Source organism: Corvus brachyrhynchos, unplaced genomic scaffold (genome assembly GCF_000691975.1).
Source record: "Corvus brachyrhynchos isolate BGI_N302 unplaced genomic scaffold, ASM69197v1 scaffold42, whole genome shotgun sequence".
In the NCBI taxonomy this organism is placed as follows: domain Eukaryota; kingdom Metazoa; phylum Chordata; class Aves; order Passeriformes; family Corvidae; genus Corvus; species Corvus brachyrhynchos.
The window spans coordinates 1,236,703-1,263,132 of record NW_008237242.1 but is presented as its reverse complement, the minus strand read 5'-3'; the positions used below and the strand labels follow the sequence as shown (position 1 = coordinate 1,263,132).

The 26,430-nt window shown below is 37.4% G+C and overlaps 1 protein-coding gene across 2 annotated transcripts in view; it reads left to right on the top strand.

Annotated features, from left to right (window-relative positions):
- The window catches only part of NUP155 (nucleoporin 155), a 28,658-nt gene extending 6,349 nt beyond the window's left edge, over window positions 1–22,309 (top strand). Inside the window, exons 12-35 of one of the 2 annotated variants that reach the window (XM_017730235.1) lie at window positions 1,055–1,225; window positions 2,262–2,372; window positions 3,252–3,346; window positions 5,074–5,162; window positions 6,466–6,528; window positions 7,490–7,549; window positions 7,649–7,799; window positions 8,664–8,730; window positions 9,632–9,750; window positions 9,953–10,056; window positions 11,258–11,391; window positions 13,123–13,314; window positions 14,613–14,751; window positions 15,434–15,569; window positions 15,993–16,146; window positions 16,407–16,511; window positions 16,615–16,769; window positions 17,206–17,335; window positions 17,605–17,718; window positions 18,183–18,303; window positions 18,748–18,858; window positions 19,631–19,767; window positions 20,414–20,514; window positions 21,747–22,309. In XM_017730235.1, the coding sequence (XP_017585724.1) occupies window positions 1,055–1,225; window positions 2,262–2,372; window positions 3,252–3,346; window positions 5,074–5,162; window positions 6,466–6,528; window positions 7,490–7,549; window positions 7,649–7,799; window positions 8,664–8,730; window positions 9,632–9,750; window positions 9,953–10,056; window positions 11,258–11,391; window positions 13,123–13,314; window positions 14,613–14,751; window positions 15,434–15,569; window positions 15,993–16,146; window positions 16,407–16,511; window positions 16,615–16,769; window positions 17,206–17,335; window positions 17,605–17,718; window positions 18,183–18,303; window positions 18,748–18,858; window positions 19,631–19,767; window positions 20,414–20,514; window positions 21,747–21,885 (2,898 nt within the window). In that variant the 3' untranslated portion in view covers window positions 21,886–22,309. The remainder of the gene's footprint in view (window positions 1–1,054; window positions 1,226–2,261; window positions 2,373–3,251; window positions 3,347–5,073; window positions 5,163–6,465; window positions 6,529–7,489; window positions 7,550–7,648; window positions 7,800–8,663; window positions 8,731–9,631; window positions 9,751–9,952; window positions 10,057–11,257; window positions 11,392–13,122; window positions 13,315–14,612; window positions 14,752–15,433; window positions 15,570–15,992; window positions 16,147–16,406; window positions 16,512–16,614; window positions 16,770–17,205; window positions 17,336–17,604; window positions 17,719–18,182; window positions 18,304–18,747; window positions 18,859–19,630; window positions 19,768–20,413; window positions 20,515–21,746) is intronic. The other variant, XM_017730236.1, reaches the window with a different exon arrangement.
- Window positions 22,310–26,430: the final 4,121 nt, after the last annotated feature.

Genomic DNA, 26,430 nt, shown 5'->3' with positions numbered 1-26,430 from the left:
ATGTAGATGCTAGAAACTTGGGGATTCCTTATTTAAACTTACATGCCATGTCTTCATTAAAATCCACACATGGTTAATCTCTTTATTTTTTCATGAGAAGAGGTTCTGACTTTCATTTTCCTGACTGTTACAATAAGTGTGTTTGTAATAGAGGTTTGGAGGGGGTTAGTTGCCTTATGTGTCAGTTCAGAGACAATACGTATTTCATCTCTGAAAGAAGTTTCATGTCAAAAATAGTGTTTCTGAAGGAGTTGGAGTGAATGGAGGGGCTGTATAAGTTAAAAGCTTCAAAGTCAGATTTTGATTTATCTGCTGTTTTAATTAATAACTTTAAAAGGAACTTGATAGTTGCTTCAGATCTCTTCCCTGCAAAAACTTACACATAAATATCCCAAGTGCCAACCTCTTTTTTTCTCAAGGCATTTGGCAGTAACAACTGGGTTTCCCAAATAAAACTGTAGCGTGTTCTTGAGCAGCAGTTCTTCCTTGTTAGCATACATAGTTTTATGGAATGTCTTCACAAGTGTGTGTCTCTTCCTGACATTCTATATTTGAAGTACTACTGCCAGCTGTGAAAGTTTTGTAAACTTTAGTGATTCAGTTGCAGCTTTTCTTGATTCTTTTAGAATTCATTTAAATTCAGGATGCCTATGGTTACCTCTGATATGGTTAGTAGATGGTTGCTGTTTATATTGTAGCAGCCTTACTTTGCAAGTTGTTTTACATTTAAATGTAAAACATTTAAATGTAAAAAAACTATTACATAAACAACTATTACATGATACTACTAAACATTTTACTATCCCCGTGCCCCAAAAGAAGCAATATATTATTCCCTTTCTCCTAAAAGCAGCAGTGTATATATAGCTGTAAATTTGGTGGTAAGTTTCTGTTGGACAGTACAAGAACTTGCTTATTTTATTTGAGTTTTCTTATGTGAAAAGCAGATTCTATTCTGTGTAATTTTAAGCAGTAAATAGTAAAATATTAACCATGGATGTGCAAAGCCCACGTCTGTGACCAAGCTTTGGATAATATCTTATCTGTTCTTCAGATGACAACCCGTGTTGATGGACATTCCTGGGCTCTTTCTGCTATCGATGAATTTAAAGTTCAAAAGATTGTAACACCACTAAATAAAGACGTTATTCCCATTACTGATTCACCCGTTGTTGTGCAGCAACACATGCTGCCACCTAAGAAGTTTGTTCTGCTTTCAGCCCAGGTGAGTATTACTTTTCTTGGTACAGGTAATCAGAAGAACAAGTATAAAATTGGACAACTCATCTAAACCTGTACATGATTCGTTTAAGATACGTTTTAAGAATTATATTGTGAACATGAATCGGAATAAGGAAGAAGATTGCTGAAACTATCTATACCTATTTTAAATTTAGTCAAAAGTTTTTAGACCAACTTCTCTTATACAGTATATCAATAGTATTTGTTGCTCTCCAGAAACACTTGCAGATACAAATCATCTGGAAAGTGTTTTCAGCTTCAGTTATGCTCTTGATTATATGAAATTGAAACAGTCACTGTCTGTCCAGAAAATACAGTAAGTTCAAGTAAATATTGTTGGCAATTAAAATTTGAATTAATAATTTTTTATTCGTCATAGAAGAAGTCCCAAAAGGGGTTTTTTGAGTGGGTTTTAAAAAACAAACCCACAAAGAGAAAGAAATGAACTTTCCTAGTTTTCTGATTACATTTAGCAATATTTTAGGCACTCAATATCTTGACCAATATGCTATTTAAAACAAAAAGTGTTTAAATATTAATGTCTTGCAAACTCTAGACCTGCAAGCTGCATTTGTTTAATAGGAGCTGTTTTGTTGAGGACATTAATTGGGTCCTTTCCAGTAGTTAGTTTGAATGCAGGGAAGGTGATTATTGTGAAGTCTTTCCCATGCCTTGAATTCTTAGAGCATTTTTCTTCCAGACAGTTTTCAGGATTTGCAAGATGCACAGAGCCTTTCTTTTCTACTATACTTGTATATGCTTATATTCTATCCTTTGTGTTAGGGTAAGAACAGTAAAATTAACTCAGTTTATGTAGAGTTTATAGTCATTGCAGTACTTTATCTTTCATAGGCTTACTAGTGAATGGCAGCTGGGCTTTGGGCACCAGGTACGTTTTGATCCGATGGTGCAACAGTGGAAAACTCAAAATGCTAAAGATAAACATCATGGAGATGAATGTGTTGGGGTGAAACACAGTAAAGACCACTTTATTCTCACTTGCTTTGTCTTACTTTTAGGGAAGCTTTATGTTTCATAAACTCAGACCTGTTGATCAGCTGCGTCATCTGCTTGTGAGCAATACAGGTGGAGATGGAGAAGAGATTGAGAGATTTTTTAAGTTGCATCAGGTAAGAGCTTTTGATGCGTTATGAAAAATGGAAGATTTGTAGTCCTTTCGTTGTTGCTGCAATCTTCTGGTCAACGTTTCATTTGCCAGTTAAAGCGATAATTTTTTCTATTGTCTACATATAGCTAAATTGTATAGAGAAATAATTTCTTGTTTTATGGTATCTAAAAACAAACATGTAGTTCACTTCCCCTGAAATTCCTGTACATCTTGTATGCAGAAGTCTAATGCAGTTCTTAGTTTAGAAAGAAGTTCATCTGAGAGCAGGAGAGGAAGAGTTCCTCAAAAAGCTGGATTCCAATCACTACAAGGGGTTTTTATATTTTGAAGGCCAGGAGAAATGTGTATAATTGGTCTGGGTATTTTTTTTTATTAGCAGCTGTTTTTCTTTAAGGTAAACAACAAACAAGGAGAAATTTGGTTATTGTAGATTACAGTTTTAATATGACTAGTATTGTGTAGTATCTATAGTGAATGTTCATTGTAATAATCTATTTTCTTGTGCATGGATAGGACATAATTGGTATGTTATTAGAATATGCAAACACTGATTTATGCAGGTGTTTTTTCTTGAAACACAATGGTAATTTATGTTCTTACAGAAATTGCATGAATCTTACTCAAGTGTCAGGCATGGAGATTGTTCCATACAAGGAATAGCACTGAGTTTGCAAAAACTGTATGGCTAAAATTTACCTGATACAGAGGATTAGCTTGCTAGGATTCACTTCTTGTCTGTAATGGGGAAGAGCCGATTTCCCTGGCTTCTAAATAAAATTTTGCAGGAAGTATTTACTGTTTTAGTTACTGAGGAATATAACTTCTATGCTTTTATCACCTACTTGAGGTAAGGCAACACACTGACTGTAATATGCTCTAGGAGGATCAGGCCTGTGCCACTTGCCTTATTTTGGCCTGTTCTAATGCTGCCTGTGATAGAGAAGTATCTGCCTGGGCTACTCGAGCATTCTTCAGGTAAGTTTCAATTCTGTGTGTCATTCTGAATATTATGCTCAGGATCACCACAGCACTAAACATTTCTACAGACTTTTTAACCTGCTGCCAGTTCAGGGCCCAGTGACTTTTGGTTATAGGTGTTCATATTTTGGTGGTGGTGGTGGTTTTGGGTTTTGTGAGGTGTTTTTTTTGGTTGGTTGGTTGCTTCAGCTGTAGTTGTTGTTTAGTTTTGTTTGTTTTTTCCAGTACAATGTGAGTGACAAAGTATGAGCTTCCACTCTGGAGGATTAAATTGCAATCCATATGTCCTAAGTACTGCATATCCTTGGTGTGGTGTATTGTCATTGGCTGCCTTAATGAAGTTGGTATATGCAGGGAGTTGCAAAATGGTTTGGGTTGGAAGGGACCTTAAAGATCATCTAGTTTCAACCATCCTGCTATGGGGAGGCATGCCACCCACTAGATCATGTTGCTGTAGGCCCCATCCATCCTGGCCTTGAATACTTTAATGAATGCAATATCCTCAACTTCTTTGGCCAGCCTCTTCCAGTGCCTCACCTACCTCACAGTAAAGAATTTTTTCCTAATACCTAACCTAAATCTCTTTGATCTTTTAGTTTGAAACCGTTCCTCCTTGTCCTATCACTATCTGCTCTTGTGAAAAGTTGCTCTTCACTGATTTTTATAAGGCACCCTTTAAGTCCTGGAACATGCTATAAGTTCTCCCGAGAGTCTTCTCATCTCCCAGCTGAACAACCCCAGCTCTCAATCTGTCTTCATAGCAGAGCTATAGCAGAGCTGTTCCAACACCCTGATGGTCTTCATGGCCTCCTCTGGACCTGTTACAGCAGGTCCAAACTCTTTCTTGCAGCGAGGACCCCAGAGCTGGATGCAGTGAGGGTGTGCAGGTGGGGTGTCACAAGGACAGACTGTAAGGGGAGAATCACTTTCCTCAACCTGCTGACCACTCCTCTTTTGATGCAGCTCAGGACAGCGTTGGCTTTTTTGGCAGACTGTTGGTTTATTTCCAACTCTTTATCCATGAGAACCCCGAAGCGTTTCTCCACAGGACTGCCCTCAGTGAGTTCTTTCCCCAATCTGTGCTGTGTCTGGGATTGCCCCAACTCAGGTGCAGCACCTTGCACTTGGCCTTGTTGAACCTCACAAGGTTCTTGTGACCCTATATTGTGGGTCTTTTTGCTGTCCTCGCAGGAAGAGAAAACAGGTTTTGGTAAGATATGGCTGTTGAGAGTGATGATAAAATGTGCAGCTTGGAGTGTTATGTTCCCAAAAATCTTTTTCCTTGCCAAAACTTGTGCAGGTGTTAAAGTCAGTCAGCTGTTTTCAGTAGGTTGTGAACAGTTGCTCTTTATTAAACTCAGTTTCATCACAAAATCTGAGACCAAATGTGGATGATAACTCTGGAGTTAGCAAGGGAAGACGTAGCAAAGTGCTCATGTAACACTATAGGATAGACATGAATAGAAATTACTTGTGGAAGGTAGAAGGACAGCCATGGGTCATCTCAACTGTGCCTTTCTTTCCACTTCCCTGTAGTAGCAAACCTTGAAAAGATACTAAAGCATAAGCCTGACTTTGAAATTGGTAAATTTCTCTTTAAAATGACACTGGGATTTTATTCCCCAATTTAGAAGAAGCACAAAACTTCTGTTAGTTCTCAAAGGCATGAAAATTGAATGGGCTGTGCGTGACATGTTGAGAATTTTTGGTTTTGCAAACTTTAGGTATGGTGGAGAAGCACAAATGAGATTTCCATCAGCTCTGCCTCCTCCCAGCAACGTTGGACCTATTTTGGGTTCTCCTGTTTCTGCAGGTATGTAGCAAGCATTTCATAGTTTTGGACAGGTTTTTTTCCCTTGAATATGTTGTGTTTTGTCTTCTCACAAGTACTTGTGTTCTTTTTGTCTGAAATAGACTGGGTTTTTTTCACTTACTGGCTAGTTAATGACAAGAGCTTTTTCCATTTCTCTTGAGTGATTTTTGGATTTGGTGAGGAGGTCTTGTTATCTGAAATTATGTGTCCATGTTGCATATACTCTGTTAAGACACTGTGAAGAAAGTATACATTTGTTATTTCCAGAGTCATTTCAGCAGCCAGAGAACAACTTATCAATAATATATTTTAGACTTCACAAAGCTTAGTTGGTTGCTGTGTAGCTATAACAGTATCTTCCTACAGGGTCATTGTCATACCTCTACAGATACTGCTTATGAGAAGGAAGAAGAAATTTGATCAAGAAATGAGCTAGTCATTTGGAATGACTTCTCCCTTTAAAAGCTCTGTCTTTAGCATTTGGTTTCTGCTTCAGTCTTCAGTGCCACCTACAAAGGACAAAAGTGCTTATTGTTTCTCCTCAGAATTTGATGCTTCTTGGAGTGGAGGCCTTTTTGAATTCTCAGATTCACTTACATTTCTTCAGTTGCTGTCCCTTAATATGTGTCACTCAATTCCATATTTGAAGGGTTTCTGAAAAAGAAATTCATAATGATGAATTTGAAACTCTGATTGAAATACTGAATTAAATTAATTACTATTTTTTGTCAATAATTCATTTATGTATAAGATCCTCTACCTTTATCTGACATGTGGCATTTGATTTTACACAACGGACTTGGGAAATAAACTTGTTTGCCTGGAATTCAAAGAAATTCAATTTTACTACCATATTTTGACACATACCCAAATTCCTAAGTATTGGAGAAAAATGTGCTGAACTAGGATGAAGTTTAGGAAAAGCAGTTGACCCTGTTTTTCAGAATTCTTAACTACTATTAAAATACTAAGAACAGTGGCTAGTTTTAATGAATCAGTGTCATCACTTTCCAACCCTTATGGTGTGGAACGGTAACAGTATGGGCAAGAGCTGAGGAAAGGCATAAGTATGTAAAATTAAATCTGAGTTTGAGAGAATGGCAGCTGTGGGAAGAACAGGTGCTAGTAGCAGACTAAGAATTAAGTTGTGGGGGAAATAACAGGAAGCTCTATAGTCAACAAGGGGACTCATTTTAGAAGTAAGTGTACTTTTCCCAAGTCAAAATGTTTGCATATTTTTGTCATTGTCATAAATGCCTCTTTCAAACCTAGTATCAAAGCAGATGTTTCCATTTTGCTTCAGTAACAGGTCCAGGTGGAAGATGGCACCATTCTTCTCCTTCTACTTTCTCAGTTTGCTCAAAGGGTAGAGAACTGTCATGTGAAATTAAGATTCTGATATTGTGGATGTCCCATGTGGTGGGTCAGACACTGCTAACAGAAATTCATTAAACCACCTCATAATTTTGCATGTGAAACTACATTACAATAATGTTAGCATTAAAAGGCCAGGTGCCTTTAACTTATTTCCATCTTTTTCCCACTGTTCAAAGTCTAGTCATGCATTTGCATGCTGCTTTTCGGCGAGTTTGTGCTTTGCTTGGCACACAAGACCATGTGCTCTTGAGAATGCATTGGCACTGTGTTATCCTATGTGCTGTTGTGTGTTGCCAAGTTGAGAGAACTGTAGGAAATTAGGCAAGAACTGATTCTTTGATAGAAGCCAAATTTTCAGAATGCTGATTTTCTTGCCTTTTCTGTGATACATCATCTTGCTTCCTAATGTGGACATTTTTGTAGATGACCACGCATGTTCCTGATATTTTGAGGTTGTAAGTTAGATATTCAGACTTAATTTTCAGGAGGAGATTGAGTATTCATGACTGAACTTGAGGCTGTGGACAGTCTCAGACTAAGTGTTTTGAGTTAGCAGTGTTGCTGTAGTGTTTGTCCATCTTCCCCATGTAAAAATAAAAAGTAATATTACCAGTGTTCAGCATTCAGAAGGTGAGGAACAACAAAAAGTATGCCGACAATATACCCAGTGCAGACAACAGATGATGTGCAGTAAATAACACATGAATGCTGGGAAAAAAATGCTGCTTCAACTGCACTTGAAGGAAGTGTATCCATTTGGTTCACTTGTGGAGTGTTCGTTGATAAGGAATGAGTGCAATTTGATACTTAACTGTAAATAAACTATAAATAAAACATTTAAAGTATTTGATTTAACAACTTTGCTGCTTTATACTTTATGTGTTAGATTGGGGGGGGTGTGGTTTGGACTGTGTTTAACAACCTTACTTTTATTTCTTTTCCCTTTTTAGGTTCCCCTTTGACTGTTGATAGTCCATATTCTAATCCTAGCATTTTGACATCTGGGCAAGGTAACACCTTCTTTTCTTTCTTTTTTTTTTTTTTTTTTTTTTCAACTAGGCTTTTTTATTGGCATTCAAAGGAGTAATATTTACCTATTTTTACCCTAGGTTTACAACCTACTGCTATGTCAACTCCCATGTTTCCTTCTGGAAATTCCATGTCTCACCCTGGTACATCCATTAGTGGAATGATGGGCCCCGAGATAGTATTTTCTGGAAGACACAATGGAATCTGCATATACTTTGCTCGGATTATAGGGTGAGGTCTTTGTAAAAAGAGATTCTGTCACTCAATTTGTTTTGTAGTTTTTCTTTGCACTAATGCTTGGGTGCATTCTATATTAATAGCATTTAAATTGGAAATTAGTAAATTTTAATGTTGTATTTATTAAATACCTGTCTATATAATACATTGTCTTTGCAGCTCTTTTAGTAATAATACATTCACTGAATGCTTAGGGCTGGAGAGTTGCTTAGATACTGAGCCTGCAATCGAGTGCATAAACACAACTCTGAAAACTGAAGTTTTATTTTTCAAACCTATGTGTGTTTTAAACTCCTACGGAAGGACGAAACAAAAATGCAGAAGGACTTACAAGATCAAAGTCTTGGCTTTAAATAACTTCTATTAAGAATCTTTAATCAGAATGCTCAAGTCAGAGCAGTGAAGCAGCACTAAAGATTCTGTTACCTTGGATGCTCAGCCCTAAACAAACCAAGCAAGAACAGAACTCTGCATATGTTGGTGATCTCTCTGCATGCTGACTGGGAAAGAAATTTTTGTTACTACACTAATTTGTTTGCACTCTATTTCCAGGGAATCATATTCATCTATAGTATTTGAAAGTGTCAAATTTAATTTAATCAAAGTTTTAAAATCTGGAATTTTATTAATTACTTATATCTGTGTCATTCATAATTATATAATGGCTACTTTTTTGAATATTTTTCAATCAAAATCGTTTTCATCAAATATTAATAGTTTTCATCAAAATTAATCCTTATTTTAGACTTTCAACTTTAAAGTTTTAATAATTCTTTTTTAAGAAATTATACATAGAAAACTTGCAAAAATACTTGCTTAAATGACTTGGCTTTTAACACAAACTGTTTTGTTTTTCAGAAATATTTGGGATGGCAGTATAGTCGTGGAGCGAGTTTTCAAAAGTGGCAATCGAGAAGTTGTTGCAGTATGTAAAAGATCATTCTGTTTTCTTAAAAGTTTCTTTTAGTATTTGTCTTAAGTCCTTTTAAACTTCTGAGGTCCTTTTTAACTTCCATGCCCAGTTATAAACTGTTAGGTACAAAACCCATCGTTTGTCATGTCATTGTTTTCATAAGTGCTGAGCTCTTAACTGAGCATTAGTTGTCTTTTTAAGGTATTCTTTCTAATGTTACTTTCTAAGAAACCAAACTAATTTAATCTCTGCTTTTAATTGGCAATGGCCAGTTTTCTCCACGTTTACTAGATAGCACTTCCTTAATACTCACTTAGGGTTTCTGCATATGCCCTCCAGACAAACCCGAAAAATAAAATGCTTTAGTGGTTTGGGATAGTCACTGCAGTTAATGGAAGGACACAAAAAAATTTCCATCATTTTCCTAACATCTTGCTGTTTCACTTTTTGTCCATGATCAAAATAAAATCTTTTCTGGCTGTGGCTGTTGGTAGAATCCTGATCTGAGTAATTTGAGCACTGCAAATTTACTGCTGCATGAGCTTTTCTCATCCTACCTCCTAAGGTAACTGGGAGACTCTGGAAGACTTCGGCAGTTATACTCTGTGTTTTGGCAGTGCTCAATCCTTGTTCTAGTTTAGAGTTGGAAGTAGTAAAGCATAGCTGATTTAGTTATCAGAGGGGCATCTTGAATACAGTGTATCTTCAGAGGACTCCTGCCTCTTCACGTGTGTGCCGCCTCAATGAATGTGGTATAATCGTGTTGTGTTCTAGAGATCTGTTACTAACACACAATTTATTTGTTGTACCCTCTTATTTGTCTTTTCAGTGACATTAGCTTAAAATGGAAATTTTTTGGAAAAAGATGTGGGAAAACCCAGCTTTCTGTAAAGAAGTTTGCTTTCTTTTGCAGATAGAAAGCAGTGTTCCATCCCGTATGCTGGAATGTGTGCTACAAGAACTAAAAGGTTTACAAGAATTTCTGGATAGAAATTCACAGTTTGCTACAGTAGGAGCACTTGGAAACCCAAGGTATATTAACTGTGGTAAATTTACATGTGGAATTTAATGTCCGGCTTTTGAAAAACTACCATATGTGTTTGTAAAGTTGAAGTGTTTGTATGATCTCCAGCTTCAATATTCAGATGCTAAAATTAGTTTGTTAGATTCATCATTAAAAGATTCAGTTTTTGTAATCATATTAGCGTTTGTTGGGGTTTTTCTTAATTTGCAGTTTCAGCACACCAGCCAATCTACAGCAGAGGCTCCTGGGTTTTATGCGGCCTGATGGTGGAAGTTCTCAGCAAGTCCAGCAAGAACTCCAAAGGAAATATCATGGTACGTAATAATTTTTGAACAGAAAGTATCAGGGAATGATGCATTTGGATGTTGCCTTTCTCACTGTTCTTATGAAAGCCTCTGAATAAAAAGGCCTTTTTTTCCACACAAATTTTACGTTATGCCATTTTTTTGCACACTTGTCTCTGTTTTTTCCTTCCTAATGTTCTCCATTATGGATAAGGTTGTTTAATCTCCTCACAGTATTTAGTAGCTGCACACCTGTTTATATTTACAGGATAGCATTTGTCAAGCAGTTGTTTTGTGAGACAAGTGAGCGCAATTCCTATTAAAAAAATTACTGTACTGCAGATTTTCAAAGGTACAGTCATTGAAATATCTACAAAATTTTGTTTAGAAATATGACGTCTGTCACAAAGCCCATTTGAATTCTTGTTCTCTTATAGTGCAGCTTTTCCCCAGCACTTGCAGGCAAGCTGGGAAGTGTTGCAGCTGCATGTATGGAATTAAGGATGTTTGTGGTCCATGTTAGTATAATCCTGGATTTTTAATAGTGCAGATGTAAAAGTTTTATGTAAGTCACTATGTAGGATTTGGTTGACCTTTAATAATTTTATTCTTTATTTTTATTTGTTACTAAGTTCATAAATCCTTTTGGGTTGCTAAATGACACAATGTAATTATTGTTACCTCATCTGTGAAGTGTAAGCACTCAAAAGTACACACAGAAATTGTTGCAATTACGTTCCACCAAGTTACAAGTATGAACACATTATCCTTGCAGTTAATAGAATACATCCTACCAGATTTAAATGTTTTAGTTTTTGGAATAGTGTAGACAGTATTGACCACAGTTGTTATCGTAATTGTTCTCTCTACAAGTAAATACAGGTCAGAAATACATTTATGATAGCTATTTTTGAAAAAAAAAAAAGTAAAAATTTAAGGCTGATATGTAAATCTAGTGCATTCACAGGAAACCATACTTCTTTTTCAGACTGTCTGACTCCTTTGTTGCATAGTTTGAATTAAATGTTAACAGATTATATTTGTTTTGGGGCAGAGTTGACATGGTGGTTATCTCCCAAGAGAGCTAGACAGCATTAATCAAGAATGGAAAAGAAAAAAAAAAAAAACAAACCAGAAATTTAAGGAGGTTGTTACTGAAAAACCTCAAAAACTTACATGCTTATTTGAAATATGTAGAACAATTATGTGCTGGCAATCTCTGCTTTTTCAGCTGAGGCACAGCTAACTGAGAAGAACTCGCTTCAAGGCATCCAGCAGCTTGTTCGCAAAACCTGCCAGGCACTGGCTTTATGGAAGTTGCTATGTGAGCACCAATTCAGTGTTGCTGTAGGTGAGCTTCAGAAGGTAAGGTCTGGATCTGGATACAATTTTAATTTGTTTGTACTTATCACCTGAATTTCTTTTGCTATGTAAGTATTCCCAAAGGATGATTATTTGTAAATTTTTATTCAGGTTACAAATGTTTAAGAGACTGATACGTAGTATTGACATAATCAGTCAATTTTATGAAATTGGAAGTGTCACTAACAAATTGTTTTAGTTTTATTGATAGTTAATACTGAATCTGATTTTATAAATTACTGGTTTTTTACCTTAAGCACATTCTGCAAAATGTGCTGAAATGAATAGACCAATATTTTCTAGCCAAGTGGTATTCACTCTTTGCCTTAGTGTTGATGAAAGATGGAGAACAATATGGTAGTAGCGTCCTTCCTCTTCTGTGTAAGTGGGGTTCCAGAATTTACCACAGAATACCTGAGCCTGGAAGGAACCATTGGAGATCATCTGTCCCCTCTGCAGTGGGGTGAATAATCTAATCGACTCTCAAAGCAGGGTCAGCTAGAGCAGATTGCACCGGACTGTGTCCAGTAAGGATTTTAATATCTCCAAAGATGAAAACTCCTTGGTGTCTCTGAGCAACCTGTTCCAGTGTTGAACCACCTCTAGAGTAAGAAAAATTTCTCTTCCATTCAGGTGTAATTTCCTTTGCTTCAGTTTTTGACCATTGTGCAGTGTCCTGTTACTGGTTACCACTGAGAAAAACCTGACTCTGCATTCATTACACTTTCCCAAAAATATTAGTAAGATCTCACGTACTTCCCTCAGCCTCCAGGCTGAATGATCCCAGTTCTTTCAGCCTCCTGGTTTGTGAAGAAGGCAACTTGTAGAACTACGGGTGCTACTGCTGTGCACCCTTTGCTAATGTCAAATTTGTACCCAACCTTTGAAAAAAGCTATTAATTTGAATACTAGGCATTCTCCCCTAGAACTCAATAGGATTATTTGAGAAGTTGTATTCTTTGTTCACAAAAAGAACAATTTTAAAACCTTACAGAGGTACAGAAGCTGTTGCTCTTCGGGCTCTTGCGTTGGGGAGACTTAGGCAACTATTATTTTATGTTGGACAAAGAGATAACTAACTGTTTAACAAGTAAAATATTTTCCTTTGTTTTCAGTAGATTAGTTTTTGTAGTTGTATTATCATGCTGTTAGTATCATCTGTAGACACTACATAGATACTACTGGCAACTGTGTGCTCACATATTCATAATAAATTTTTAAAAATCAGAAACCTTCAATTCAATTTTAAAAAGCATAAAGAGTGCACACCTTGAACTTTTCAAACTCCTGCTTTTATTGAATCTGTCATTTTTTTCATCTATGACAGTAGTCAGATTGCTCCCATTATTAAAAGCTTGGACAGACTCATAGGGTGTGCATTCTGACAGTGCCCTGTGAAGTAAAAGGAACTGCTAATTCCATTCTTACTATCAGAGATCTGAAACAGAGGTGACACGTAGTGAAGATGGCAGAGGAAGTCTGTTAAGAGTTTTCAGTGTCCTTAGGCACCCAGGGATCTAGTGCCTTCAGCAGTAGCCCTTGCTTTATTAATTTTATTTTGCTATAAAATGTGTTTTAAATAGTGTATTTCTATGCTGTACATTGTAGTCGTTGAAATGTTGTATGTTTTTAATTATTAGAAACAGTTCACTTTGCTGCTGGAACATTCTGACATTCCTAAACAGGGTCAAGTAAAAGATTTGGTAAACAAATGAAATTCTGTCTCATCTTCAGGAACTTCAAGAACAACTAAAGATTACCGCTTTTAAAGACTTGGTGATTAGAGACAGAGAGTTGACTGGAGCACTCATTGCATCTCTTATAAACTGTTACATCAGAGATAATGCTGCTGTGGATGGAATCATTGCCCATTTGCAAGATATCTGTCCTCTTCTTTATAGCACTGATGATGCTGTGTGTTCAAAGGTAAGTGTGCTTCCAGATTGTACAGCAGCAAAACACAGCTTAAAAACATGCTCAAATGAGGTACGTTGGGCAGCTTATGAGTCATTATTATGCTCAAGTAGTTTCAGAAGCAGAAGAAATAATGAAGTCAAGTTGTGGGCATATTTTTGTCTTTTAGTTGATTAATGCTGAACATTACATGAAATTTGCAGTTATTTGTAACGTTCATAGTGTCTTAACTCTAATCTGATGTCTACCTGTCTTCTTTATGTTGCTAAAATGTTTTCTTATTCCAGTCTTTCCTCAGCATAGTTGTCACGATCCGCTAATGCAAGCGGGGGTCGTGATGGTTCATTTATCGATCTCAGAGTGTAAAAGGACGCAAGATTTAGGTCTTAATCAAACAGTGCACCTTTATTAAGTGCTCACAACACAGTAATGCAATAGAAGAGAGAAAGAGAGAGAGATAAAGAAAAACAAAGTAGAGAGGGGGGGAAAAAGAGGGGGCAATAGCTACCAACAGATGAGACCAAGTCCTCGTGGTCTTCTGCCAATAGATCCATCTTCTTTCCGTGGGGAGATCTCGGGCTCAGTTATTTCAGGAAGTCCCTTTATAGTCCTTTTCAGAAGCGAGGGGCAACTGGCCAAGAGGTGGGGAAATCTACAGCCGTTGTTATGGGGCCCGTTGCTTTGGGAAACAGGTACAGGACAGACGTACAGGACAGGTGGACAGGACAGGTGGACAGGACAGGTCATTCCTTTCCGCTTCAGCGCAGTCCTTCCCGCCTGGGCAGCAAGAACGGCACAGTCCATTGTGACCTGCACTAATTTTCCTCAGGAATGTGTACCAGTTCCCAGCGGGCACACCCGCAGGCAACACTTGGCAGACACCCCACCTCAGCCAGGCCAGGACTGCTGTGTTCAGTCTCTGTCCTCAGCGATGATCGTGAGGCAGATGAGGGATCTTCAGACCATCTCTTACAATAGTATCTTGGTTTTTGTCCGTGGCATGGTTTACTGGAATTTGTGAGAGATAATTGTGTTTAAGAACTTAGGTCTTTGAAGGTTTTCAAATAAATTTGAAACAAGTAACCGGTGAGGAGAGAATGAGAAACCAGTTGTTAAGTCTTCAGCCCTTCTCACTAATGCTATCGTAGCCTTTCTGCTGGAAACTTAGTGACCAGAGACTGCTTTTGAGAGGGTGGTGTTTCTACTGTTTCAGCTTTGAAGTTTGGAATAATAATTCACTCACAGCATCCATGATCTGTGCATGATGTGCTCGTGTGAATAATTTCCATTTTTCCATCATTTGTCTTTAGGCAAATGAACTTCTTCAGAGGTCTCGACAAGCTCAAAGCAAAATGGAAAAAGAGAAGATGCTGAGGGAGTCACTGAAAGAGTACCAGAAGATCAGCAATCAAGTAGACCTTGCTAATGTTTGTGCACAGTACAGGCAGGGTAAGAGCCAGTCACTGATCATGTTAAATAATTTCTGTGGTATCCTTTCATGCCATGTTTTCTGTTTGTTTTGTTTACTAATTTTCAACTTGGTTTTTATGGTTTTTTACCATAAACGGTTAGTTAATAACTCTAACTATTAAAATGTGCCAGACTGTTCTTCTTTTTTAAAGCCTTTCTAGGTTTCACAAACCAACCAAAAAATCCATTTCTATACTAAAATATTCCCGTGCACTTATTTCATATTGCAGAGTCTATTTGTTTCATATATCTGGTTAAAATATTTTTGGGAAAATTATTGGGTTCTATGTAAGCAGACGGTTTCAGGTAACTTTTATACATAATACACTGTTTGAAAGGTCGTTCTGAATCCAATTTAGTGCAGTAGAAGCTAGTATATCAGTTACGTCTACATTTAAATTATATAACTGTTAAGAAATGGGCCTCTGTACAGTATTATACATTGTGCAGGACATTCTGATGTAACTTAATATCTAACCTCAAATTTACATGTAAGTCTCACAGGGTAGGAATAGGTGTAAACTTTATATGACACAGACCAGAGTGAATAGTGGGGTTTTTTTTCTTGCTTGCTAAAATGAGAAGTGTTTGATGTCACTTACCGTTTTGTTGTGGATTTAATACAGTAATGAACAGTGATATTTGTTTTGATTTTTCCTAGTGCGTTTCTATGAGGGAGTAGTAGAGCTCTCTCTTACAGCTGCTGAAAAGAAAGATCCCCAAGGTCTTGGCCTTCATTTCTATAAAAATGGAGAACCAGAAGAAGATGTTGTTGGACTCCAAGCTTTTCAAGAAAGGCAAGTTTCCAGGATAATTTATGATCATTATATGGGGTGCTTTATTTCAAGTGACTGGAAGAGTAGCTCTTTTAGGGAAGGTATGCAAGGTAATAATAAACAAGCATTTTATGATAAGGGACACAATATAAATATTGTTGCCCAGCATGCTCCCCTTGATTATGATTACTATGGCAGCATCTTAATCTGAAACAAAAAGTGATAGATGCAGAAAACATTGTGATCAGAACAGCACAGAAATACTTCTTAGAAAGATGAATGAGAACAAACTAGGTTGTGACAACTAGCTGACAATAATCTGCGACCTTTTTAGATTTTAGTAACTGTCTACAAAGTCATACAATAACAACACTTGAGAAAACTACTTCATAGACAGTTGAATGAAAATTACAGGGCTTTTATTTTCTTTTGCTCTATATACAGATTGAACAGCTACAAGTGTATCACTGACACCCTTCAAGAGTTAGTGAATCAAAGTAAAGCTGCTCCTCAGTCTCCCAGTGTACCCAAAAAGCCAGGTCCTCCAGTGCTGTCCTCTGACCCCAACATGCTAAGCAATGAAGAAGCTGGACACCATGTAAGAAACTCACAAGAAAGTCATGACTGCACTCCAGAGAACAGTGTGATTTGAAAGGGTCTAGAATTTATCATTTTAATAGAATTATGGAATAGTTTAGCAAAGTGAAGATTTGTCATGAATTGGCCTCCGTATCTAGAGCATCCATAGAAATGATGACATGTGAATAACATGAACCTAAGTATTGTCACATGGTAATTCACGTCTTAAAGTTATGTAACCACTTCTGGAATAGCAGCTCTGGCCTTTTCTTCCCTTAGTTTGAACAAATGCTAAAGCTGGCTCAGCGTTCCACAGATGAACTCTTCAGTATTGCACTTTACAACTGGTTGATACAAGCCGACTTGGCGGACAAGCTGTTACAGGTGAGCTCATCTATACACAGTTAAATGGGAGAGGTAATTGTAATAATGCTTCAAAAAACAGGGAAGAGCAAGAGTATAACTGTTTTCTTTCTGATGTCTGCAGGTTACTGCCCCCTTTTTGGAACCCTACCTGGTGCGGATGACCAAGATTGACCAAAACAAAGTCCGCTATATGGATTTACTCTGGAGATACTTTGAAAAGAACAGAAATTTTAGTAATGCTGCTAGAGTCTTGGCTAAATTGGCTGACCTCCATAGGTATGGATTATGTGTGATCTATTGCATCTGTATTGAGGTAATTAGGGAAAAACTAGAAAAACTAAAACCAAAACATTATGTGTAAGTATTTTAAGAAAAGGTCAATGTTCAAAGAGGTTTTCTGAAAAAAAAAAAATTTATAGAATGTGCTATCTTTAAATTTAGGCAATTATTTGAAAAAAAAGATAATGTTTACTTAAGTATTATATATTACATTGCAATGTATTTCCTGTAATTACCATATATTAAGTGGTCAGTTCTTTGAGAAGTACACTAGTACTGAGCTTGCAGCAAAGATGGGGTTACACAGTTGGATCGTGTCCTGAATGAAAATCTGGAAAAGGCACGTACTACTTCCCAGAGTCTAGCTAGAATATAACTAACCCTCAAATAATTATATTAAGTATTCATTTTATTTTGAATATTTGTTTTGTAGCACAGAAATTTCTCTTCAGCAGCGTCTTGAATACATTGCACGTGCTATTCTGAGTGCCAAAAGTTCCACTGCCATATCCTCTATAGCTGCAGATGGTGAATTCCTACATGAACTAGAAGAGAAAATGGAAGTAAGAAAAAATACTGATCTAAGTTATACTGTAAATACATTATTTCACTTTGTCTCATTGGCACATAATGGTTTTATTACCAGTTCTGTATAAATGGATTTCTGTGCTTTCCTCCTGACGTGGCAAATTTAGCCAGTTGAAAATAGACCTAATGGTGTAAGGCAGCAAGATTTCTACATTTAAATAGGGTAAAGTTAATTCTGGGTGTGTTCTTAAACTTTGATTAAATTAATTCAATCTTGAAATACTGTATTTTCCTCTTAAACAAGGTTGCCAGGATCCAGCTTCAAATACAAGAAACATTACAGCGGCAGTATTCGCATCATTCTTCAGTACAAGATGCAATCTCCCAGCTTGATGCTGAGTTGATGGATATAACCAAGGTGATTGAAATTTCCTTGTGTTAAAGTCCAGTTTATCAAATTTTGGGAGGAAAAGGTGTTTTGCAAAGAATGATTCTATCCTTACTAGGAATAGTAATAGGCAGTTTATCATCCCTGGTCTCAGAATGTCTGTTACCCTGGACTGTCATTTTCTGTACTTTAATAGTCTTTCAGTCTTCAGTACTTTAATTTCTTTCACATGCTTTCATTATTAAGTCTCTTAGCTTTCTTCAGGTGTTGAAAAAATTGTTGGAAAATTAAGTTTTAATTTTAAATTCATATAAAATGTAGGGTTGCATCTAAGAAGTGAAACTAAATGTAGCAAAAAAAAATTTAGTAATTGACAACAGTTACTTAAGTTGCATCTTTACTAGTCCGTCTATCACACAAAATAAGGAACAACTGATTTTTAAAATTTAATTTGATCCTACATGAAAGGTAAAGCTTGGTAATTTTTCTTTCAGCTGTATGGAGAATTTGCTGACCCTTTTAAGCTCTCGGAGTGTAAGCTTGCAATTATACATTGTGCAGGTCATTCTGATCCTATCTTGGTGCAAACTCTCTGGCAAGAAATCATTGAAAAAGGTAGGTCTTAATGGACTAGCAGTTGTGATGATCTCTCTTATCCTCTACCGTGAGTTAGTAATTCATTCTCTGTTCCTGTTGTTTTGGATTTTTTTTTTCCCCCCTTGGTTTTTGGGTTTGAGTTTGCCGTTGCGTAAGCAACCTTGATAGAGATCTAAGGGAAAGCTGTGTGGTAGTGGATTTCTTGAGGAGTTCTGGAGTGTGGTTTTGTTTGGTTGTGGCTTTTTAAGTAGATTTGCATGGAACTTGACAGAAGCATAAAAACTTATGAATGTACGTGCAAACACACCAGAAATGGTTGTATTTTCACTTCCATGTGCTGATTTTTCATTGACAACAGTGTAAGATTTTCATGTATTATTTATAAATTTAGGTGCCTCGGTGTCGTTCTGTGTAAATGTGGAACTTTTCCTGACGTTCTCTCTGTTTTCTTTTCACTTCCAGAGTTGAGCGACAGTGTATCTCTGAGCCCCACTGACAGAATGCAAGCGCTTTGTCTGAAGCTGGCATTGCTTGGAAAGATCTATGCTGGCACACCTCGCTACTTTCCTTTAGGCAAGTTGTTAGCTGGCATAGTAAATAAGCATATGGGTTTGATGGACGGGTTTCAGCTTGTTTTTTTAGCCTCTTTAAAAAGTTTTAAACTAAGAAGCATTTTTCATTTTTTAATCTCAAAAGAAATGGGAAATAAATGAAGTTTAGGTGGCAGCAGCAGTTACTTTTGGATGACTGTGCAGATCCCATTTTAGAAAGTAGTAAAGTGAATTCAAAGCACAAAGTACGAAATATGTATTTATGCATTTAAGATTTTAAGCAACCACATTTATTTGCTGTCTCTTGGAATTCTGTATAAACCGTCTGCCATCTAGAGGGTAGATCCTGAAAACAATTCAGGAGATTTCTGGACTATTTTAGAGTTTCTGGTTTTTTTGATGCTCATATGTTTTGACAACATGGTATTATATAAAAACCTGGAATATTTATTGTTCAGCGGTAAATCTTTTTTTATAATACTAAAATATTGTGCAACGGCATTAAAGATGAACATTTAGTGCTGAACAATACACTGTTAATTGTTACAGGCACTTAAGCTCTAGTCGTTTTGCTGGCCATTCTCGCAAATGTAGTGATAGTATGTGTTTTTGTGTAGAAACAAAAGTTAATGGATAGTTAGTTGCATAGTTGCATGGCAAAACTGTAACAAAGTACTAAGTATTACTAATCCCTGCCATGCACTGCTGATAGTAAACAACTTTTAAATGCCTTTTTTTCCTACAGTCCCAGTAACAAGTTGGAATCTAAATATTCCCTCACTTTTGTCCTCCAGATTTCCTAGTGCAGTTTCTAGAGCAACAGGTCTGCACTTTGAACTGGGATGTAGGTTTTGTAACATACACCATGCAAGAAATTGGAGTGCCATTGCCAAGGCTGCTTGAAGTATATGACCAGCTGTTTAAGGCACGGGTAAGGAAAATAGCACAAATAAAAATTATGGTTTCAACTTTATCAAGGTCACTCTTTAGTTGGAAACATGAAATAATATAAAGAAGGATGTAACAAAATATACATCCAAGGCTTTACTTTCTTTGTTCAAATACTCTTAAAAAGCTGTCTTTTCCCGCTGTGAATAAAATGTGTTGATTTAATTCATTTCAGTCCTAGAGCATGATGAGGAAATTTGTTAATTCTTTTAGTTCACCTAGAGCTAGTTTAGGATGAAATAGGATTAGAATTCTTATGTTGCAGAAGGAACAGCATATATTGAATATATTAATATTATTTGTTTCCTAATAACGATTAAAATCGGTTGTATTACTGCATCTTGTCTGATCATTGATGCAATAAATAAAGAGATTCGACTTGTGTAGTAATAGAAAATTGAGTTAAATTTATGTATGTTTTTGTATGTAATTTAAAATAATATTTAAGTGCAGAGTTAAATATAGATTAAAGTAGAATTCCCATTTATCTTACATTTTTTATACAATAAATAAATAAGTGCTGCAGCTGGCAATTCGTGTACACACCACACACTTTTTTTTGTCTTGTCTCCTTAATATTTGTGTCCTTAATATTTTGGGTTGTTTTGTTTTGGTTTGGTTTTTTTTAGGATCCATATTGGAATAGAATGAAAAAGCCTTTGCACCTCCTAGAGTGTATTCATGTATTACTATCAGGATATGTACAGGATCCCAGCAGAGTACCTATGAGGTAAAAGAATAGCTATATCATAATGAATAGTGAAACATAAAATATTCTAAATACTTCACTCCAGCAATTCCCAAAGCTTTTCTTCTTTTCTTTTGGGTGAATTTAATATTTTATTCCTAGCAGTGGTGACTAACACTCATTATTCAAAACCATTTTATATAAAATTGTAGAATTCTCCCTTATAAACTACTTCCACAAAGGCAATTTTCTTCACATCACTGAAGATACATGAGGAACTGAGAGGATTATTTTGTAAATTTTGGCAACAGACTTTAAGGATTAGTTCAGACAAATCTGAGGCAATGTGTAAAAGGGGAAAATGACAACTGGGCATTTTGTGATTGAAACTGTGCACTGGTTCATGTACAAATTCTAGAAGCTCTGAGTTACTCTGGAAAAGAGAAGACTAAACATTGGGATGGATCTTCCCCGGTTGTTTATAAGAGGCTGATGATGAATCAGTCTCCAAGACTAAAATTCAGCTTAGTTCACATTGGGAAGAAATTTAGTTATAATAGAAAAAATTTCTAGCAAAAAAAGATAGGTAAGTATTTGAAAAAGTTGCCTGCATGTCATCTCTAGTTTTGATAATTTTTTGTTCGAATAGACTATACGAACTTCACTCAGAGCTATCTTGTCTCAATAATAATAAGCAAAACTAGGCAGAGTCTTGATAACTCTTCTAAACATAGATGTTTCTGATTCTTCCGAAAAACATACATATAAATATCCCCTGTTCACATACTGTTTATTTCTGTCTTTTATCACTTTATTGGTCTTCTATGGTTGGCTGATTTAAATACTATGTTAGAACTTAACTGAATGTTGTCTGATTTTAATACGTACTTAGATGTTACATAAATTGAGATTTTATTATAATTTAAGACATTGAAATAGCTATCTAAATTAGTAACTTAAACATGACTAATAATATCTACAGTACTATCTAAATATTTCACATTGCTATGAACTGTATCATGCTTTATAGTTTATATTTAACATCAGATAAATAGTAGTGGGTCATTTATTTTCCCATTATGCATTAGTCACAGGCATTAGATTTCAAAGATAAATTTCTCTAATAAATAGTAAAATACTTAAAAGTAGCTGACAGATATCTTACTGATACGCTATTCCATTACAACTCAAAGAATGCTCATGTTCTAGTTCAGATGAATTCTAAGATATGGGATTAAAAAGGAGCTTGTTGTTATTCTTTGTTCTCTTTGCAGGCGACGATTCACAAATGTTTGCTTGGATGCTGTTAGTTGCTACCTGGTTGAACTTCAGTCTATGAGCCCCACGCTAATGGTGCAGACTACTATTGGGAATTTTAAATCTCTACAGGCCAAGTTAGAACGGCTTCACTGAATGACTAATACAAGAACAGAATCATTAGAGCAGGTAATATAAAATGAAATAAAGGTTCAGATGTCAGCACTGAATTATGAACGAACAAATCCTCAGAAAAAAAGTCCTGAGAAAGTTTTCTCCTGCCACGGTTATTGAATGTGTGGCCTGTATTCATGCTATTCTAAAAGTATCTACAAATTGTAGAATGTAAATGTGACAAATGGAGTTTCTTTTACTACTACTAGGTTTTTTAACAATAGAAAGCTTTTTTTTATACTGTTGAAATAAAATACATTGTGTGATCTTTGCCTTGGGGATAAAGAATATTTCAAAAATATTTTCTTTTTCTTTGTTTCAAATAATGGGGAAAAGCAAATTATTTTCCCTATTCTGTCTTAATATGTTGTATCTGTTAAAATCAAATAAAGAAGTCAAGAAGTGACTTCTGTCTACTTTTATTACATGCACACAAACACCAAATTGTATACACACTTAGAATCCCCTCCTTCCCCTGCTGCTTATGCGGCTCTGGATGCAGCCCAGGACACGTTTGGCTCTCTGGGCTGTGAGTGCCATGGCCGGGGCATGTCCAGCCTCTCACCCACAGCACCCCCAAGTGCTTCTGTGGAGGGCTGCTCTGATCTGTTCATCCCCAGCCTGGGTTGATCACAGGCGTTGCCCCAACCCAAGAGCAGCACCAGCGCTTGGTCTTATTACGCCTCATGAGATTCCCATGGGCCCACTCCTCATCTGCAGACTTGCTGATGGTGCATTCGATTCCTTTGTCATTAATGAAGATATTAAATAACAGTGGTCCCAATACCTTGGACCCCTGAGGGGGACCACTTGTCACTGATGTCCCTCAGTTGACCACTATCCTCTAGATGTGACTGTCAAACCAATTCCTTACCTACTAAACAGATCATGCATCAAACCGATGTCTCTCAAATTTAGAGAGAAGGATGTGGGGGGGACCATGTGAAAGGCTTTACAGAAGCCCAGACAGATTACATCTGGAGCCCTTTGTTTGTCCACTATTGGAGTCACTCCATCATGAAGGTTACTGGGTTGGTCAGGTAGGACTAACCCTTGGTGAAGCTGTGCAGGTTACCCCAAATCACCTCTCTGTTCTCCAAGTGCCTCAGCACAGTTTCTAAGAAAATCTGTTCCATGATCTTCCCAGGCACAGAGGGACAGCTGACACGTTAGTAGTTCCCAGGGTCATTCTTCCCTTTCTACAGATGGATACATTTTCTTCAGTCACCTGCGACTTCACTTGACCACCATGACTTTTCAAATATCATGGAGAGTGGCTTGCAAACTACATCAGACAGTTCCCTCAGGACTCTAGGAGGCATCTCACCGGGTCCTATAGACTTACATACATTCAGGTTCCTCAGGTGGTCATGAACCTGATCTCTTGCAGTGGGAAGCACTTTGCTCCCCCAGTCCCCATCCTGCTGTTCATCGACTCAAGAGGTGTGGGCAGAGAGGTTTTCATTGAAGACTGAGGCAAAAAAGTTGTTGAGTACCTCAGCTTTCTCCTCATCTGTTAACAGTTTTCCATCGTTTATCAAGATGTTACACCTTCTTTGACCATCATTTTCTAGTTCACATAACTGTAGAAGCCCTTCCAGTTATTCCTTATGTCCCTTGCCAGGTTCAGTTCCAGCTTCTCCTCGGCCTTCCTCACCTCATCCCTACATAACTAACCTTTCTCTATACTCTTCCCAGGTTCCCGGTCCTAGTTTCCATTATCTGTGCATTTCTTTCCCTTTAGTCTGACTAGCAGTTCCCTATTCTGCCATGCTGGTCCCTTGCCTCCCTTGCCCAATTTCTTGCTCCTGGGGATTGCTAGGTCTTGTACTCTATGGGAGACAAATCCATTAGAAGAGGATGGTTTTAATCCATCAACCTCTAGGTTATGGGCCCAGCATGCTTCCACTGCTCCACTCTGCTCCTCCCAGTGCCTCTAGAGGACATGGGACCACTACCAAACAGTCTTTGTCCAAACAAGGGGAATGAAAAGTGTTGGAGAATGAGAGCATCATTTCTGCTGCCTCACACATGCTGAGTCCTCTACAGTACCTTTATTATGAAATATGATTGCTCTAAAATTTTGCTTAAAGTATATTTCTTTCTCTGTGAATAGCCAAAAACATTCTGGTGATTTAAGACAGAAAATGCACTCAGTGAAGTAATATAAAAATTAAAATACAGCTCCTTTTTACCTTGTTAGATCAAAAAATTGGTGAAATATTAGAATTAGCTTTTTTATATAGTATTTAAATAGAAGTAGTACTGTGTGTCCTGGGAAAAATATTTGCATCTTTCCATATAAAATATGCCATCTGTAGATAATAGAAGTTATCTTCTGCTAGTACCTATGTTTCATACCGAGGATGTCATGCATTTACCCTTGTTAGTGCAGTTCTTTTCATACAAATAATGTCCAAAGTCTTGACTGATGTATTTAACTAAATTCCAATATTTGCATAAAAATATGTTGTGTTCAGCCACATTCTGTAATCCATGTAGATTACCAAACAGATTTCTATTTTCAGATCTGGAGAAATAACTGAAAAGTTTGGAACAGTCACAAATCACAGACTTGAGGTTCGGCTCTTCTGGTTTTTTTCTCCAGTTAATGGGATAAAGATGCCTCTGGCAACACCACTTTATCAAAGTAGGAGTATTTCAAAGTGTATCACAAGTTACCTCTGATATTTTTCAGATGACAGCAGGTAATTGCAGTATAAACATAACCTTTTATTTTCATAACACTTACTGTACTCTCAGATGGAGGATAGGTTCTGTTTCCCAATTTAAATTTGGACCTACATGGAAAACTGGGATCAAAGGGAAGTGGTAGGTTAATGCAGTAGATGAAATAAAGGATGATAATTACAGGGAAGTTACAGACCAACATGAATGTGAAACACTGCTCATTAACAATATTATCAGTGTATCATTACTTTTTTTTTTCTTCTGTAACTTTCAATCAAGACTGATTAGGGAAAGGTGGCCGAAGGTAGGAACAAGGGCCAGTTTCAAAGAATAGCTGCTTTAAGGGTATCAAGGGCATTTCTTCAAGGTGATGAAATATAGTGACTACTCACCCTACTTGTATTTCATCTTGTCATGGTTTAATCCCTCTCACAGGTATCACACAGCCACTTGCTCACTCCCATACCCTCTTCCGTAGGATAGGGGGACTTGGGGAAAAAAGGTAAAACTTATAGGTTGACATAACAGTTTAATAACTGAAAAAGAAAAGTAATAGTAACAAAAAGGAAGACAACAAAAAGAGATGAGTAAGATACACAAGTATATGCATAATGCAATTGCTCATCATGGATTGACTGGTTCCCAGCCTGTCCCTGAGCAGTGATTGGTTCCTTCCACCCAATGCCCTGGGTTATATACTGAGCATGATGTTCCAGGGTCTGGAAAATCCACTTGGCCAGTTCATGTCAGCCCTCCTGGTCATGCTCCCTCCCGGCTTCTTGTGTACCTGCTTGGTGGCAGAGCACAGGACACTGCAAAGTCCTTTATATGGAGTAAATACTATGGTGCAACAACTGAAACATCAGTATGTTATCAACATTGTTCTGCTAAATCAAAAACATAGCACCGTACCAGCTACTCGGAAGAATGTTAACTTTATCTCAGCTGAAACCAGGAACACCTAAATTCCAGTAATTCTTGTATTGTATAGAGAATGCTGATCAGCTGTGTTTCCTACTGTTTCTCATGCCCCTCATCCCCAAATACTGATATTGATGTAAATTCTCCCCCATGGAGCCACAGCAGTGTGCCCTGTTGCCTGTGGGCCGTTGCCACAGGCAATCCATGGTGTCTGGCTTTCCCCACTGAGGGAGTGGTGTTCATCAAGTCTCCATAGTCAGTTTTCTTGACACACGAGACTTCATAGAACCCTCAAATGGTCTGAGCTGGAAGGGATTTTAGAGATCAAATAGCTCAAACCCCCCTGCCGTAGGCAGGGACACCTTCAACTAGACCAGGATGCTCAGAGCCCCATCCAACCTGGCCTTCAGTGTTTCCAGGGATGGGGCATCGTCAACTCCTCTGGGTGGCCTGTGCCAGCGCCTCCCCACCCTCAAAGTAAGTTTCTTCCTAATTTCTAATGTAAATATTTTCTCTTTTAGTTTAAAACTGTTCCCCTTTGTCCTACACACCCTTGCAAAAAGTCCAATTTTCCTCTTTTTCACAAGCTCCCGTTAAGGACCGATTTGCCTCAATGAAGTTTCTGCAGAACTTTTTCAGGTTGAACAAGCCCAGCTCTCTCAGCCTGTCTTCATAGGAGAGGTCCTCCTACTTCTGTTCATCGATGCGCTCCTCTGGACCCTTTCCAACTGGTCCAATGCCCTCCCTGTGCTGGGACTCCAGAGCTGGATGCAGCGCTCCAGGTGGCGTCTCACCAGAGCAGAGCAGAGAGGCCGAATCCCCTCCGTCTTCTGGCCACGCTGCTTTGAATACAGCCGAGGGTACGGGCAGCTTTCTGGGCTGCCAGCGAGACTCCCACCCGTCTTGCCAAGCCGG